At 41.5% G+C, this 17149-nt stretch overlaps 1 protein-coding gene across 2 annotated transcripts in view; it reads left to right on the top strand.

Moving 5' to 3' along the window:
* The first annotated feature begins 558 nt into the window (after window positions 1–558).
* The window catches only part of VIPR2 (vasoactive intestinal peptide receptor 2), a 278827-nt gene continuing 262236 nt past the window's right edge, over window positions 559–17149 (top strand). For both annotated transcript variants that reach the window (XM_044295226.1, XM_044295225.1), the window contains exon 1: window positions 559–1015. In XM_044295226.1, the coding sequence (XP_044151161.1) occupies window positions 968–1015 (48 nt within the window). In that variant the 5' untranslated portion in view covers window positions 559–967. The remainder of the gene's footprint in view (window positions 1016–17149) is intronic.

The following is a 17149-nucleotide window of genomic DNA, read 5'->3' as shown; positions in this document are numbered from 1 at the left end:
ACCCATGGAAGTACATTAACAAAAGATCTGATCGTGTCAGTCTACCTGTATCAGTTTTAGTCCTCCTCAACATCAGCAAATTAGGCTGTCATGTAAAGTATACTAAGACATATCAAACCAGGATACAGGGTCACTAACTGTCCATCATTTCATGGACACTGAGTAAAAATAGGGGATTTTTTTTTCTACAGTCTTTAAGAAATATTTGACTTTTTTTTTGAAGCTGTAGGACCTTGTGCAGGTCACTGTGACTGTAATTATCATTTGACAGGTCATCCTGAATGCTTATCATTTATATGATTGATCGTGGTTTTCCTATTTGTCCATACAAAATGTTGGACTGCCCTTGATTTTTTTCTTGAGTTGTCCAGAGAAAAAAAATGAAGAAATACTGTAATCAGGTTGGCATCCCTGCCAGGAGAGAAAGCTCCAGTCTGTGCTCAGAGCTGATTTCTGCTGTAAGGTTGTGCTACTTTATACCAGACCATGAAAGCTATTTTGCCTCTGATCCTGTCCCTGCCCACTCACTTAGAATATGTAATGCATTAGAATATGAAATCCCCCTACTGCCTGTAAGGATTTATTTTTCATGTACAGAAGCTCCTGTAATACTTCAAGTTGAGTTACTAAATGCAATGAGAGAGCTCTGAATCAACAGCTCTGGTGGAGTAGAGAGGGGAGTTGGTTCTTCTTACATGTGCTGCCTCTATTCACTTAGTCTACAAAGGTGTCGGTGAAGCTTTTTATTCTGCGACGACTCGGGATCCGACCAGTGTTAAGCTTTGCTTCTAAGAAGACTTTTTAAAATCATATTTGATTCTTATTCTTTACCACAGAGGACATAACATCTAACTGTCTTCCTATATCCATAGTCATTGAGATATATATACTTTGGACCTCATGCTCTTGGATCTAATGTATTCCAACGACCACCCTGGAATCTTCCTAACTTGAGCTACTCTTTAAGATGAAGACTATATCAGTGCTCATTGTAACTTTTCCTCTTCTGCTTTTTGTGAGTATCTGGATTTTGTCTCTTGAAATGAACTGTGCACGAAATATTCTTAGGACTTGGTTGTAGATATTATGTTACAATTGAATCAAAGGGATTCTATTAACTGAGCTTTAAAATGAAAGAGGGTCTTGGGTTATTATAGTTAATATAGGTTCTTCACCGTACAATATGTTGAAACATTTCAATAGAATTTCATTTTTTACATATTTTTTTTTTGTTTTCTCCTTACTTTTAGCTGGTATTTTACTGTAATGTTTATGCCAGTACACTAAAGTATATGATTTTGAAACCACTTATTGCTATCATAATTTTTGCATTTGCAGTTGCATTTGTCATTTAACTGTTCTTTTCAGCTCCATGATAACTTAGTGAGTTAAGAAACTCAGTATTTTTGTTACCTGCAGTCCTATGGAAAGCCACAACATGGTGATCATGATGAGTTGTGCCAAGATACAAACTTTTTTCTGCTACTCTGTTAAAAGGCACCAGCCTATTCTACAGCTCTATACAAAGAGCCAATCCATTCCCATCAGCCTCAACAGAGCTGGCTTTCATTTAGTTAGGATAGATTCATAAATATCGATTTTGATGCAATTTTTGGTGTAGATTTTCAGCCGAAGCCATGAGTAAAAAGAATAATGGAAAGACTTGGACTGAGTTCACAAAAGTCAGATTTTTTGCAAAAAAAAAAATAATATTTAGTTTGCTGATTGGGGGTTGCAGAAAATCATGTGCTTGCTGCCCAAACAACCCCATGCAGAATGCAATTGATTTTCAACTTCTATAAGAAATCTGCCATGTTTGAAGTTTCCAAAGCTAGCAACAAAAAGCTGCATATGTGAATCTAGACAGACACCTGCACTCAAAAATGTAGTTTCAGTGAATAATAAAAGCAACATGATGAACATTCACATAAATTTATATAAAACATACTTTTCTGCTGCTATCTCTGTTAACCCCTTAATAAGAGACATCTTTCCTCTTTAGTGCCATAGTTTGTAAAAAGTTGTCTAGTTCTCGCAGTTACTCAAGATGACATGCAGAGGGCGCAATTGCACTTCACTGGAAGGAAAGCAAAGATGATTTGAGCAGCGTGTACCTTGCAATGTTTTTTTATTACAATTTTACTTTTTCATTGCAAGAATACTCTGCAATCACATTTCTGGTGCTTACAGGTGAAACTCGAAAAATTAGAATATTGGGCAAAGTTCATTTATTTCAGTAATGCAACTTAAAAGGTGAAACTAACATATGAGATAGACTCATTACATGCAAAGTGAGATATTTTGAGCCTTTATTTGTTATAATTTGGATGATTATGGCTTACAGTTTATGAAACCCCAACGTCACAATTTTGAGCTCCCCTTTTCTTAGGGGGTATGGATTAATTAGCTGACTAGAGTGTGACACTTTGAGCCTAGAATATTGAACCTTTTCACAAAATTCGAATTTTAAGCTGAATGCAATTCCTTTTAATTTGCATTGCTGAAATAAATGGGCTTTTGCACGATATTCAACTTTTTCGAGTTTCACCTGTATATAGCAAGAAGTTTAATGTCCGCCCCTGCCGTTCCTATTTGATTCCTCGTACATTAAATTTCCTTATAAAGTTCTTTTAACACATGTTACTTTTGTATACTACAGTAAAGTTTTCAGCGAGGTCATTAAAGTTTCATCCTTGTAGATGTTATCGAAAATATATTATTTACAAATATATCGACTTAGAATGTTAGCTCCTTGGCTAAGCGGGAGGCCTCCCTTCTGGGGGCATTACACGTGGATATAACCTCATGTATCATCTGGGTTTTATAGAGCCATGCCCTGAAATATACATTATGACATGTTTGCTAAACATACATTCAGAAACGGAAATATTTATGTTGGAAATATATTAGAGTCAGTGTATGTTCAGGTGACTGGGTCCTCACAGCCTCAACCAAAGGGATACCCCCCTCTTTACCCTGGATATATGGCACTAGAGAGGCAGTCTTCTTCCTTTTGAAAGAGTGATATAGCAAAACTGATTTTGTTAAATGTAGCAGAGCAGGGTTTGTTATCTGGTACAACTTCTGCTTTCAGGAATGAAGGCAGTTTGTATGTGACTCATTAGGATGTCACAATACAGTTTGTTACATACAGTAGAGCAGTGCTATTTGGTGCAATTTGTGATATCTCAATATATTTTTATTTTTTATTGATGTAGCAGTGCAGAGTTTGTTTTCTGGTAGAACAATGACACCAAAACACTGTTAGATGTAGTAGAGCAGAGTTTGTTATCTTGTACAACTCCTGCTATCAAAACCAATGCAGTTTGTAAGATTTTATCTGCTACATGATTCATTATGATGTCACAATCCAGTTTGCTACATATAATAGAGCAGTGCTATTGGGTACAACTCATGATATTACAATACTGTTTCAGATGTAGCAGTGCAGAGTTTGTTTTCTGGTACAAATCATTATATCACAAGATATCTCATTACTTTTAAATAGTTGGTAAAACCTACCAAACTACCTTAACTTGACAAGTACATACAGCCCACATAGACGTACAGTATATGACAAACTGAGCTCTGCTATATATATGCATGAAGTGGTGTGTGTATATAGAGAGAACTCTTGAAATACATGTAAAAGCTTCAATCGAATAACATAATTGTGGATGTTTGTATGAATTTCAGATGTATTATTTTTCTAGTGCTACTATATGTGTTAGGTCCCGTTCACACAACAGTGTCTTTTTTGCGGACCTCAAACTGTTGATCCACAAAACACGGACATCGGCATTGTGCACCCCTCATTGACTTCAATAGGTCCACGATCCGCAAGATGTGGCCAAAGATAGGACATGACCAATCATTTGTGGTGCAGTCGCACAGACCAGGAAGCACATGTGCTTCCAACTCCATGCAGCAGCAGCGCCACAAAAGAGTCCTAACTGTGGCTGCCTCTTGTGGATCGTGGACCCATTAAAGTCAATAGCTCCACAACGCGATGCGGAGTGCACGCGGACGGTGTTGTTGTTTTGCAGATCCGCGGTTTGTGGTCCACAAAACGTACATAGTCATGTGAATTGGGCTTAATTATGTATAGAAGTTATCCATAATAATAATAAAATGTATTTATATAGCGCCACCATATTCTGCAGCGCTTTACAAATTCATAGGGTTCATGTACAAAACAAAAGTAACTGGATAATATGCAACTGAAACACTAGGAGTGAGGGCCCTGCTCGCAAGAGCTTACAATCTATGAGGAATTGGGGGTGACACATAAGGTAGTTGATTGTGATGAGTAGGATTTGAGCCATTATTGAACTGACAGGAGTGGTGCCGGCCGATCTGCTTCGGGTTTGGGACTACTAGAGGATAGAGTTTAAGACAGAGGATTTGGTAGGGGAAGGTTTAGTCTGGGAAAAATCATTTTAGGTAGCTTGATAAGCCTGTCTGAAAAGATGTGTTTTTAAAGGGACACTGACAGGCCAAATCAGCCTATTTAGTTATATATATGACATTACAGGTCTTATACAGTCTATTAAAAGCATCTAAGTATCCCCCCTGTCCACCTTATAAATACCGAAAAATAAAGTGTTATAACCTGCCTGTCTCGTCACCAATCTGCCCAAGGGGCGGCGTTTCATCTCAAATTGCGCCCAGCAGGCTGCTCCCAACTGCCGTTCTGAAGCCCCGCCCAGCTCATCAATATTCACTTCGCTGGGCGGCGGCTACAACTCTCCCCAGTCAAGATCCTGCGCAGGCGCGATGTAACCACGGCCGGGCGCAAGCGCAGAAGATTAGATTGAATCCTCTGGGCATCGTCCTCGTCTAATCTTCTGCGCTTGCGCCCGGCCGTGGTTACATCGCGCCTGCGCAGGATCTTGACTGGGGAGAGTTGTAGCCGCTGCCCAGCGAAGTGAATATTGATGAGCTGGGCGGGGCTTCAGAACGGCAGTTGGGAGCGGCTGGCTGGGCGCAATTTGAGATTAAACGCCGCCCCTTGGGCAGATTGGTGATGAGACAGGCAGGTTATAAAACTTTATTTTTCGGTATTTATAAGGTGGACAGGGGGGATACTTAGATGCTTTTAATAGACTGTATAAGACCTGTAATGTCATATATATAACTAAATATGCTGATTTGGCCTGTCAGTGTCCCTTTAAGGCACGTTAGAAGTTGTGAATTGACCTAGTATTCCGGGGCAGAGTATTCCAGAGAGTAGCTGCAGCTTGAGAAAAGTCTTGAAGATGGGAGTGAGAGGTACGAATTATGGAGGATGTTAATCTTAGGTCGCTAATAGAACGGAGAGCACGAGTAGGGTGGTAGATGGAGATGAGGGAGGAGATGTATGGAGGTGCAGCACTGTGGAGAGCTTTGTGGGTGAGGGTGAGAAGTTTGAACTGTATTCTGTGGTGGATGGGCAACCAGTGAAGTGACTGGCATAGACTAGTGGCATCAGTGTAGCGGTTGGATGGATAGATGAGCCTGGCTGCAGCATTTAGAACAGACTGAAGGGGGGAGAGTTTAGTGAGAGGAAGACTGATTAGTAATGCGTTGCAGTAGTCAAGATGAGAATAAATCAAGGAACCAAGAGCTTTTTCCGTTTCCACCGTAAGAAAAGGGCGGATTCTGGAGATATTTTTGAGGTGCAGACGACAAGAGTCAAATGTGGCCCCAAGACAGCGGGCATGTTGCACAGGAGTTATAATAGTGCTGCAGACCGAAATTGAAATATCAAGTTTAGGTGAGTTAGTAGATGAGGGGGGGGGGGGAAAGACAAGAAGTTCAGTTTTTGAGAGGTTCAGTTTTAGATACAGAGAGGACATGATGACATGATGTTAGATACAGCTGCCAGACAATTACTGGTGTTTTGGAGTAAAGCAGGGGTGATGTCAGGGGATGAAGTGTATAGTTGGGTGTCGTCAGCATAGAGATGGTATCGAAAGCCAAATCTACTGATAGTCTGTCCGATGGGGGCTGTATAGAGGGAGAAGAGTAGAGGACCTGGTACTGAGCCCTGAGGAACATGAAGAGGAGAAGAGCCAGTGAATGATACACTGGCTATATAACAATACTACATATATATATATATATATACACACATACACATATACACAGTGCTGCCCATAATTATTCATACCCCTGGCAAATTTTGACTTAAAGTTACTTTTATTCAACCAGCAAGTAATCTTTTGACGGGAAATGACATCGGTGTCTCCCAAAAGATAATAAGACGATGTACAAGAGGCATTATTGTGGGAAAAAAACATTTCTCAGCTTTTATTTACATTTGAGCAAAAAATACAAGATGTTCCGCACTGTGGAAAATCTCAGAGGACGTGGTCGGAAGCCAAAAGTGACACCTGTGCTGGCCAGGAGGATAGTTAGAGAGGTGAAAAAGAATACAAGGATCACCACCAAGGCCATCCTGGTGAATCTGGGCTCTGCTGGTGGCAATGTCTCAAGGCAGACAATCCAACGGACACTGCACACTGCTGGGTTCCACTTCTCCAGATAAGGCATACAAAAGCTCGCTTGGCCTTTGTAAAAGCTCATCTGGACAAAGAAGAAGACTTCTGGTCTTCTGTGTTATGGTCAGATGAAACAAAAATTGAATTGTTTGGTCACAATGATGTCTCCTTCATTTGGCATAAAAAAGGAGAAGCCTTTAACCCAAAGAACACCATCCCCACTGTCAAACATGTTGGTGTTTTGGGGGTGTTTTTCAGCCAATGGACCAGGGAACCTAATCACAGTAAACACCACCATGAAAAAAGAGCAATACATGAGGATTCTCAACGACAACATCAGGCAGTCTGCAGAGAAACTTGGCCTTGAGCACCAGTGGACATTTTAGCATGACAATGACCCAAAACACACAGCAAAGGTGGTGAAGAAATGGTTAGCAGACAACAACATTAACGTTTTGGAGTGGCCCAGCCAGAGTCCAGACTTGAATCCAATTGAGAATCTGTGGAGGAAGCTAAAGATCAGGGTGATGGCAAGAAGACCCTCCAACCTGAAAGATTTGGAGCTCATTGCTAAAGATGAATGGGCAAAAATACCTGTGGAGACAAAAAGCTGGTCTGCAATTATAGGAAGCGTTTGATTGCTTTAATAGCCAATAAAGGCTCTTCTATTGATTATTGAGAAGGGTATGAATAATTTTGGACTGGACACTTTTTGCTCAAATGTAAATAAAAGCTGAAAAAAGTTTTTTATCCACAATAATGCCTCTTGTACATAGTCTTATTATCTTTTGGGAGACACCTATGTCATTTCCTTGAAAATGGTCCCAGCAAGTGGATCGAAATATTGCATGGGTGAATAAAAGGATCCCACTATTTTCACCTACTGGAAGAGCTGCGGTGTATTTATTTCTATTGATCATCACTTTGGTAAAGTGCAATACCGCTGGCACCTGCTGCTACAGGTTGTTTTGCAAGGTGTGCTGCCCTGAACTTCCTTATTTGCTATATGTATATATATATATATATATATATATATATATATATGTATACAGGTCCTTCTAAAAAAAATTAGCATATTGTGATAAAGTTCATTATTTTCTGTAATGTACTGATAAACATTAGACTTTCATATATTTTAGATTCATTACACACCAACTGAAGTAGTTCAAGCCTTTTATTGTTTTAATATTGATGATTTTGGCATACAGCTCATGAAAACCCAAATTTCCTATCTCTAAAAATTAGCATATTTCATCCGACCAATAAAAGAAAAGTGTTTTTAATACAAAAAAAGTCAACCTTCAAATAATTATGTTCAGTTATGCACTCAATACTTGGTCGGGAATCCTTTTGCAGAAATGACTGCTTCAATGCGGCGTGGCATGGAGGCAATCAGCCTGTGGCACTGCTGAGGTGTTATGGAGGTCCAGGATGCTTCGATAGCGGCCTTAAGCTCATCCAGAGTGTTGGGTCTTGCGTCTCAACTTTCTCTTCCCAATATCCCACAGATTCTCTATGGGGTTCAGGTCAGGAGAGTTGGCAGGCCAATTGAGCACAGTAATACCATGGTCAGTAAACCATTACCAGTGGTTTTGGCACTGTGAGCAGGTGCCAGGTCGTGCTGAAAAATGAAATCTTCATCTCCATAAAGCTTTTCAGCAGATGGAAGCATGAAGTGCTCCAAAATCTCCTGATAGCTAGCTGCATCAACCCTGCCCTTGATAAAACACAGTGGACCAACACCAGCAGCTGACATGGCACCCCAGACCATCACTGACTGTGGGTACTTGACACTGGACTTCAGGCATTTTGGTATTTCCCTCTCCCCAGTCTTCCTCCAGACTCTATAAGTTAAATCCACGGCACTCCAAAAGTTGATGCAAGATAAATAATCTCATTTAATTCTTAATAAACAGAATGCTGTTTAGTATACATCCAGTGCAAGTTCATTTACATATAGTATTTATGCCATATCAGATAGAAAAATATCCCGAACGTTTCGGTCTGTGCGACCTTCTTCAGCGGGGTCTGAAGGCAGAGAGAGTATAGGCGTGCGCTGGATGTCAGATTATTTATCTTGCATCAACTTTTGGAGTGCCGTGGATTTAACTTATACTGTCTAAACCACTCTCACAGGCACCCACACTGGATCCAAGGTGTGCAGAGTACATATTTATTCAATTCCTCCAGACTCTGGCACCTTGATTTCCGAATGACATGCAAAATTTGCTTTCATCCGAAAAAAGTACTTTGGACCACTGAGCAACAGTCCAGTGCTGCTTCTCTGTAGCCCAGGTCAGGCGCTTCTGCCGCTGTTTCTGGTTCAAAAGTGGCTTGACCTGGGGAATGCGGCACCTGTAGCCCATTTCCTGCACACGCCTGTACACGGTGGCTCTGGATGTTTCTACTCCAGACTCAGTCCACTGCTTCCGCAGGTCCCCCAAGGTCTGGAATCGGTCCTTCTCCACAATCTTCCTCAGGGTCCGGTCACCTCTTCTCGTTGTGCAGCGTTTTCTGCCACACTTTTTCCTTCCCACAGACTTCCCACTGAGGTGCCTTGATACAGCACTCTGGGAACAGCCTATTCATTCAGAAATTTCTTTCTGTGTCTTACCCTCTTGTTTGAGGGTGTCAATGATGGCCTTCTGGACAGCAGTCAGGTCGGCAGTCTTACCCATGATTGCGGTTTTGAGTAATGAACCAGGCTGGGAGTTTTTAAAAGCCTCAGGAATCTTTTGCAGGTGTTTAGAGTTAATTAGTTGATTCAGATGATAAGGTTAATAGCTCGTTTAGAGAACCTTTTCATGATATGCTAATTTTTTTAGATAGGAATTTGGGGTTTTCATGAGCTGTATGCCAAAATCCTCAATATTAAAACAATAAAAGGCTTGAACTACTTCAGTTGGTGTGTAATGAATCTAAAATATATGAAAGTCTAATGTTTATCAGTACATTACAGAAAATAATGAACTTTATCACAATATGCTAATTTTTTTAGAAGGACCTGTATATATATATATATATATATATAAATATATATATACATACACTATCCTAATTTTTTTCTCCCATTGGAATACACATTGAAATACAAAGTGGTTTGGATTGCAGCTCTGTATACCTGTGTATAAATTAAAGTAATTCTGATTCCCTCTTAGTATCTGGCATAGCACAACTGGTCAGAATCCAGCGATGAGTGAATGGCTTGATCTGATTTGGATTAAACCCTCCTCAAGCTTTTCAATTAATTTTTACTTGTTTGCATGAAGAACTGATAAAACAAATTATTCAACCAATCATTCTGGTACCTGTCATATTTGACAGCTCCACACAAGAGGTTTCATAAAAGTTCTGAACATCATTTTACATCTGGATATAATCTCTATATAGTGTGCGGTAACCGAGAAAACTGCATTTTGTACTGGTTACAGACTGTGAACAAACCCTGTGTAGTTTCATCCTGCAGTCATATTTCTTTCTGGGCCTCCTTCCTAAGGGTCAATTCACACTTCCGCAACTGTTTTGTGGTCCGCAAATTGCGGATCTGCAAAACACGGACACCGGCCATGTGCATTCCGCATTTTGCGGACCACACATGGCTGGCACTATAAAAGAAATGCCTTTTCTTGCCCGTGTGTCCACATCTTTTGCGGACCCGTTGAAAATTAATGGGTCCGCACCGGTTCTGCTAAATTGCGCAACGGATGCGGACCCATTTTTGCGGATGTGTGAAGGAGGGCTAATGTGCATATTGTAGGATCAGACCTTACACAGATCGGTTGCAAAAGTGTACACACACGCCTAAAGGGGTATTCCCATCTGAGGCAATGTGGGCATATCACTAGGATATGCCCGCATTGTGGGAAAAGTGGTGGCTGCAGGACCACAGGTTTCCCAGGGTCCAGCCACCACCAAGCACTCTCCCCATAGAAGTGAATGGGAGCGCACCGCGCAAGCACGACTACCGCTCCTATTCACGTCTATGGGCCTCCACCACTTTCAGGGCTCCTTTCTTGGTGTAGGTATAGCGATATGCCCCCATTATCTGAGATGGGAAAACCCCTTTAAAGGGATTGTTCATGTTAATTAAAAACTCAGTAGCAGCCATTATAATAAAAGAACAAATAGCCTATATTCACCTGTTACCCTCCCCAATCCCCCCACAGTTTCCAGCACCACAGCTCCAGTTCTCCTTGCCATAGTTGTATACTGTGTATACCGCACATGACCACTGCAGCCAATCACTGGCCTTGGCAGTTTTATGCCATATACCGTCAAGGACATGTGCGGTGTATGGACACATTATCGCTGCAGCCAAAATGTGACGCCATTGCTACAGAAGTGGGAAGCATCAGAGCAGCAGTGCTGGAAGATAATATTCATTATCTCATGACAATGGCAACCTGTCAACTGGTGGGATATCTTAAGCTGCAACTGAAAAGTCAACTATTGAAACTGACATGTCAGCGAAGCAGAAAATGGGCATAAGGATCTGCACTGAGGTAGCCAAGCACCGCGCACGGCTATCTTCTGCAATTTTATGCAGTTTGAATAGAGCGGCAGTGTGGATATTCGACTGCCACTCCTTTCAAATGGGGAACACAGGACCCCTGTTCTCCTGATTGGTCTGGGTCCTCTGAAGGTTCTCATTCATCCAGGTCGTGGTTTATCAGCAGTAATAAGTCAGTGCAACTGGGCTTGTTGTATTATTTATTTTTTCTTGAATAGAGGTGGAGGGCTGTGACATCTATTGTCTGCCACTTACAATGCTGTTCTAACACCTCTCCCCAAGGCAATTTAATATCACCTATTAAGTCACACAAAAGCAATCAACATCTTACCTCCATGACTGAAACACGAGTCACCAGTATTTAACACCGGAGAATTCACATACAAGCCAATCTAACTGAGAAAGCCAGTCGGATGACTAGCAGAACCTCTTCAAGAAAGAAAATACAAGACCATTTGCAGTGACGTATCCCTCCTGATTAGAGATGTATCCCCTATTCTGTGGGTAGATGATAAGTTGTCATTCTGGGAATACCCATTTACAGTAAAGCTCACAGGCTGCCCTATCTGAAAGCAGGACATTATATATATGATATAATTTTTATTTATTTTATTGCTCTGTGATTTGGAGCAGGGTTTTTGAGTAATCCTGGAAAGACTACTAAAATGGAAAGTTAGAGTCCTTCTTACCCTGCCCACACAGAAGTCGTGCTCTAAATCCTATAAACCTATATATAACAGAGCTCAGCTTCCATCACTCTTTTGTATCCAACTCTCAGAACAGAAGAATAATTTTAATGGATTTTCATTAAGACTTCCTGGAATAGTTGTAGATAGATAATGCAGTATGTGCCAGGCATTTCTGTCCACATTATGATCTTATAATTCCTTGCCTGAAAGTGGGGTTTTTGCCCCTAAAAATTGGCATCTCTATTTGTCTCTCTCTCTGAATATTGTGTTTTTCATTATTGAATAAAGGTATGTATTTTAACTCAAGACCTGCTGCTGTAGATTTGCAGTGAATTATACTATATTGTATACATTGCAGATCTACGTAACCTTTAGAACAATAGTCTAACTGGAATTTCCCAGCATGCTGCAGAGATCGCCGCAGAGATGTACACAGATCCCATAGCAAAACTTACTATGCCCCCCCCATGAGATTTCTACATTTATGATTTTTTTATTAGGCGGAAGAAGTCTTTAATAAATACAAAGTCGCCTGCCATCTGCCCCCCTAACTTCTATGCTTATAAACACATTGCTAATTAGAATACCATTTTTTTCAATGCATATACACCAGACAATGGGAATGCATACATACATTGATAAATCTCCCCCATACAGCTGTAAATCTCCTGCTTCCCTTCATTACATGATAAAACTAGCTGCCTACAGCCATCCCTAGAGGTAGCTAAATGCATACGAATTTATACAGTCAGTGACTATTGAAGTCAATCTCCGCTGTAAAATCTCTTTGCACTGAGCCCCGACTCTATTGCCATAACAGAAGAAGTTTAGCTAGGTCCCCTCTCAGTCTTGTAGTTTGCACCACTGGCTCATCACAATTTCAAAAATGATATTTTATTTTAACATTAATGTCAACATTTTTTGTAAATTGGCTTTTTAATGTTACACAGCTTACGTTATGTGTTGGGGTACTGTTCAGCTCTGATCCAGAGCTGTATTCAGAATTCTGACCTTAAGGTGGCCCTAATTCAGCCAAAAGCAATTCCTCCTGACTCTCACCCATAGATGCATGTATATGTTCTTAGTAGAGAGACAGAGGAATAACGCATTGCTATACTCCTAAAAATAAAAAATAAATAAAGGATCAGGTATGTTGAAATCTAAAATGCCCAACCTTTCTTTCCCCTGACATTTGCTATTGGGGGAGAGTCAGGACACTCAGTATAAATATAATTGTTGGAGAGTTTGGATGATGTTCATACTCCAGAAGATCCTGCTGATTCAGAGGATGAATAATGTTAAAATGTACTTCCCTTGAAGAATGACGACAGATGACTTTGCTTCTTTCTCAACAGTGGCACAAACACTTGATGGTTGTAAATCATGTTGGGTAGCACAATACGCCTGATGGTTGCAGAGCTTAAAGGGGTTCTGCAGCTTTTTCTTACTAATGATCTATCCTCTAGATAGATCATCAGCATCTGATGGGTGGGGGTCAGACACCTTCTCATTGTTTCACTGCTGATGGAAAACAGGTTAGACATCCATCACCTAGAACAACCACCAGGCCAGACAAACATCAGGCATGCCGTACTTTTAGTCTGGCCGCGTCTGGGCGTGTGCTGCCGTGCTGCCGCCGGAACTCCGCCCCATTATAGTCAATGGGGAAGGAGCGGCAGTCCGGGGGCACACGTGAACTAGCGGCAGGACGGAACTGACAGGCTGTTCACCTGCCGGAGTCCCCTACCACTAGTGTGAAACTAGCCTAAGGACATTGCTGCTTGTAAAATTGCACTTAAATCAACCATTGATCGGATCATCAAGAATTTGAAGAAGAGAGGTTCAATTACTGTGAAAAAGGCTTCAGCGTGCCTAAAAGTCTAAGACAGTCCAGCAAGTGCCAGGAGGGACCATCTCCTAAAGAGGATTCAGCTACAAGATTGGGTCACCACCAGTGCAGAATTTGCCCAGGAATGGCAGTGGGCAGGTTTTAGTGCATCTGAATGCACAGTGAGGCAAAGGCTTTTGGAGGATAGTCTGGTGTCAAGAAGGGCAGCAAAGAAGCCACTTCTCTCCAAGAAAAACATGAAGGACAGACTGACATTCTGCAGGAAGTACACGGATTGGACTGCAGAGGACTGGGATACTGGGACGGACTTAGAGGTGTGCGACCTGTAAGGCTGCACACAGTGCAATACTCTGTGCTCCTGTGGTTCTATATCTCTGAATGGGCGTTCCTGAACGTCCATTCAGAGATCGCAGTTGCACGCTAATTGTGAAGCTGGAGATTGGGTTGCCCACTGACATCAGGGCAACCCTTAGAGAAGGCAGGGACAGTGCCCAGGTGTCCCTGACTTCTAGATCGCTGTATACACAGCGCTCACCGAGCACTGTGTATACAGAGCAGGAAGCACTAAGCGGTCATGTGGCCACTGGGGCCAGGAGAGTGCAGGAGCTGTGAGGTCTTTCACAGACCTCGATCAGCCCTGCACTGAGGCTGTACAGCACAGTATAGTGATGTACAGCCTCTCTGGGGGGTGTATTTCCCCTGTAACTGGGGCTACTATGTCAGCCCCAGTTAAAGGATAAATCAAGTTAAATGTCCCCCAGAGGTCTTGTATGACCTTATGGGGGACGAAAAGTGTAAAAAAAAAGATATTATTATTATAAGTAAGGAATAAAAAGAAAAAAATAAAAATAGAAAAAATAAAATAGACATATTTGGTATTGCCGCGTCCGTGACGGTTGTCTCTATAAATATATTACATGATCCACCCAGTCCGATAAACACTGTAAAAAAAAAAAAATGTGTAAAAAAAATAAGCCATTTTTGTCACCTTACACCAAGTGATCAAAAAGGTGTATATTCCACAAAATGGTACCAATAAAACAGTCACCTCATTCCGCAAAAAATGAGCCCCTACATAAGAAAATCGCTCAAAAAATAAAAAAAACTATAGCTCTCAGAACATAGAGACACTAAAACATCATTTTTTTGTTTCAAAAATGCTATTATTGTGTTAAAGTGAAATAAATAAAAAAAAAGGTATACATACCGTATTCAGTATCACCACGTCCGTAACAACCAGCTCTATATTAATATCACATGACCTAAACCCTTGGGTAAACACCGTAAAAATTAAAATAAATGTCAAAATAAGCCATTTTTGTCACCTTACAAAACAAAAAGTGCAACACCAAGTGATCAAAAAGGCGTATGTCCCACAAAATGGTACCAATAAAACTGTCACCTCATCGCGCAAAAAATTAGCCCCTACATATGAAAATCATTTAAAAACTAAAAAAACTATAGCTCTCAGAACATGGACACATTAGAACATAATTTTTTTTGTTTAAGGAATGCAATTATTGTGTAAAACTTAAATAAATAAGAAAAAGTATACATATTAGGTATTGCCACGTCCGTAACAATCTTCTCTATAAAAATGTTCCTTGACTGAACCCCTCAGGTGAACGCTGTAAAAATAAATAAATAAAAACTGCTAAAACAACCAATTTTTTGGTCACCTTGCCCCATAAAGTGTTATAATGAATGATCAAAAAATCATATGTACCAAAAAAATAGTACCAATAAACCTGGCACCTTATCCCCTAGTTTCCAAAATTGTGTCATCTTTTGGGAGTTTCTACTGTAAGTGTGCATCAGGGGGGCTTCAAATGGGACATGGCATCTAAAAACCATGTGGCGCTGCTTTTCTTCTGCTCCCTGCCGGGTGCCCATACAGCAGTTCATGACCACATGTGGGGTGTTTCTGTAAACCGCAGTATCTGGGTAATAATTATTAAGTTTTGTTTGGCTGTTAACCCTTGATGTGTTAAAGAAAAAGTTATTACCACATAAAGTGAGATATGTCAGATTTGCAAAATTAGGCCTAGTCAGAAAGGGGGCAAATGGCCCAGATGTGAAGTGGTTAAAGGGGTTATCCAACCACTATAATGACCCCCCATGGCCGCCGCCATTTCTCCCTATCGCACGGATCAAAACATCTGGCAACGGAGGAGGTGAGGCAGGAGATGCAGGTGCGACCCAGGTAGCAGGGTAAATATAATCTATATGAGGTGCCCGGCATTGGGGGGTCATTATAGGGGTTGGATAACCCCTTTAAGGGGGCCCCAGCTGGTCCATCCTCCTGGGCACTCGGAAGGGCCGCCATCTGGTATCTGGTACCAGTACTACTGCAGTATGGGGCCCTGCCATTTCACAAAACGAAGGGGCCCCATGTTTAAAGTGTATTTAAACTGGTGTCTATTGAGAAAAGTAGAGAAAACAGAGAAAACTATTGGGGATGTTCTAGGAAGCGGAGCCACAGCGAGAACTAGCTGTCCTTGGCTCCTCACACCACATGCAGTATAGACTGCGCCTCCATTTATTGCTCTTCTGGCTGTGATGTGAGTACAGAACAGGGTTTTGAAAGGACTACAAACTGTAATCAATTTCTTCTTCCATAAGGCCCCTCACTGCCCCTGTCCTCTTTTTACATCTATCTCCTCATCACAGACTTGGGTTTATTCAGCTGCACTGACAAGTCGGGAAGTTTAACCCTTACCCTGCTTCTCTGCAGTAAAAGTGATTGTAAAAGTGAGGCAGGGTAAGGGTTAACGCTGCAGCCTTTGATAACTAGCTGTTCACTGGGGGCCTGCCTGCTGGGACACTCACTGATCCTGAAAACAGGGGTCCCGGTCCCATGTTCTGATGGAGCTGGAGGTCGTGCATGTGCATTGCCTCTTCATTCATTACCTATAGGAGTACCTAAGATACCGTAGAGGAGCGTTGTACTTGGCGATCTCCAGCGCTCTCATGTAAAATGAATAGAGTGGCAGTGCACATGCACAACCTGGCGCTCCATCAGAACGGGGGAACGGGACCCCTGTTCTCAGAATCAGTCCCAGTAGTCAGATCACCGCCCCACAAGCGATCACCTAGTTATCCACGTATACTGTGGATAGGGGATAACGTATACACTTGACGCAACCCCTATAATTAATGTTTCTGCCTCTTATGTAGTGTTTGTGAATATTACATGTAATAGACATTATGTGATGTCCACTTAGCAGGTATGCTGGGATAGCACCAGGGTATGCTGGGATAGCACCAGGGTATGCTGGGATAGCACCAGGCATACACATTATTCTATACCATGCAGTAGTATACAGTCAAACATAGGTCTAACATGGGCACCTCTGGGGAAAAGATGGCATCCATATTGGCCTCCATTAGGCCTCTTTCACACTACCGTTTTTTTTTTCCGTATACGGTCCGTATACGGAACCATTCATTTCAATGGTTCCGCAAAAAAAACGGAATGTGTTCCATATGCATTCCGTTTCTGTATTTCCGTTTTTCCGTTCCGTTGAAAGATAGAACATGTCCTATATTTGGCCGCAAATCACGGTCCGTGGCTCCATTCAAGTCAATGGGTCCGCAAAAAAAACGGAACACATACGGA

The sequence above is a fragment of the Bufo gargarizans genome, chromosome 5 (genome assembly GCF_014858855.1).
Source record: "Bufo gargarizans isolate SCDJY-AF-19 chromosome 5, ASM1485885v1, whole genome shotgun sequence".
Classification (NCBI taxonomy): domain Eukaryota; kingdom Metazoa; phylum Chordata; class Amphibia; order Anura; family Bufonidae; genus Bufo; species Bufo gargarizans.
Note: the sequence above shows the minus strand (reverse complement) of the source record. Positions and strands in the feature narration are given on the sequence as shown.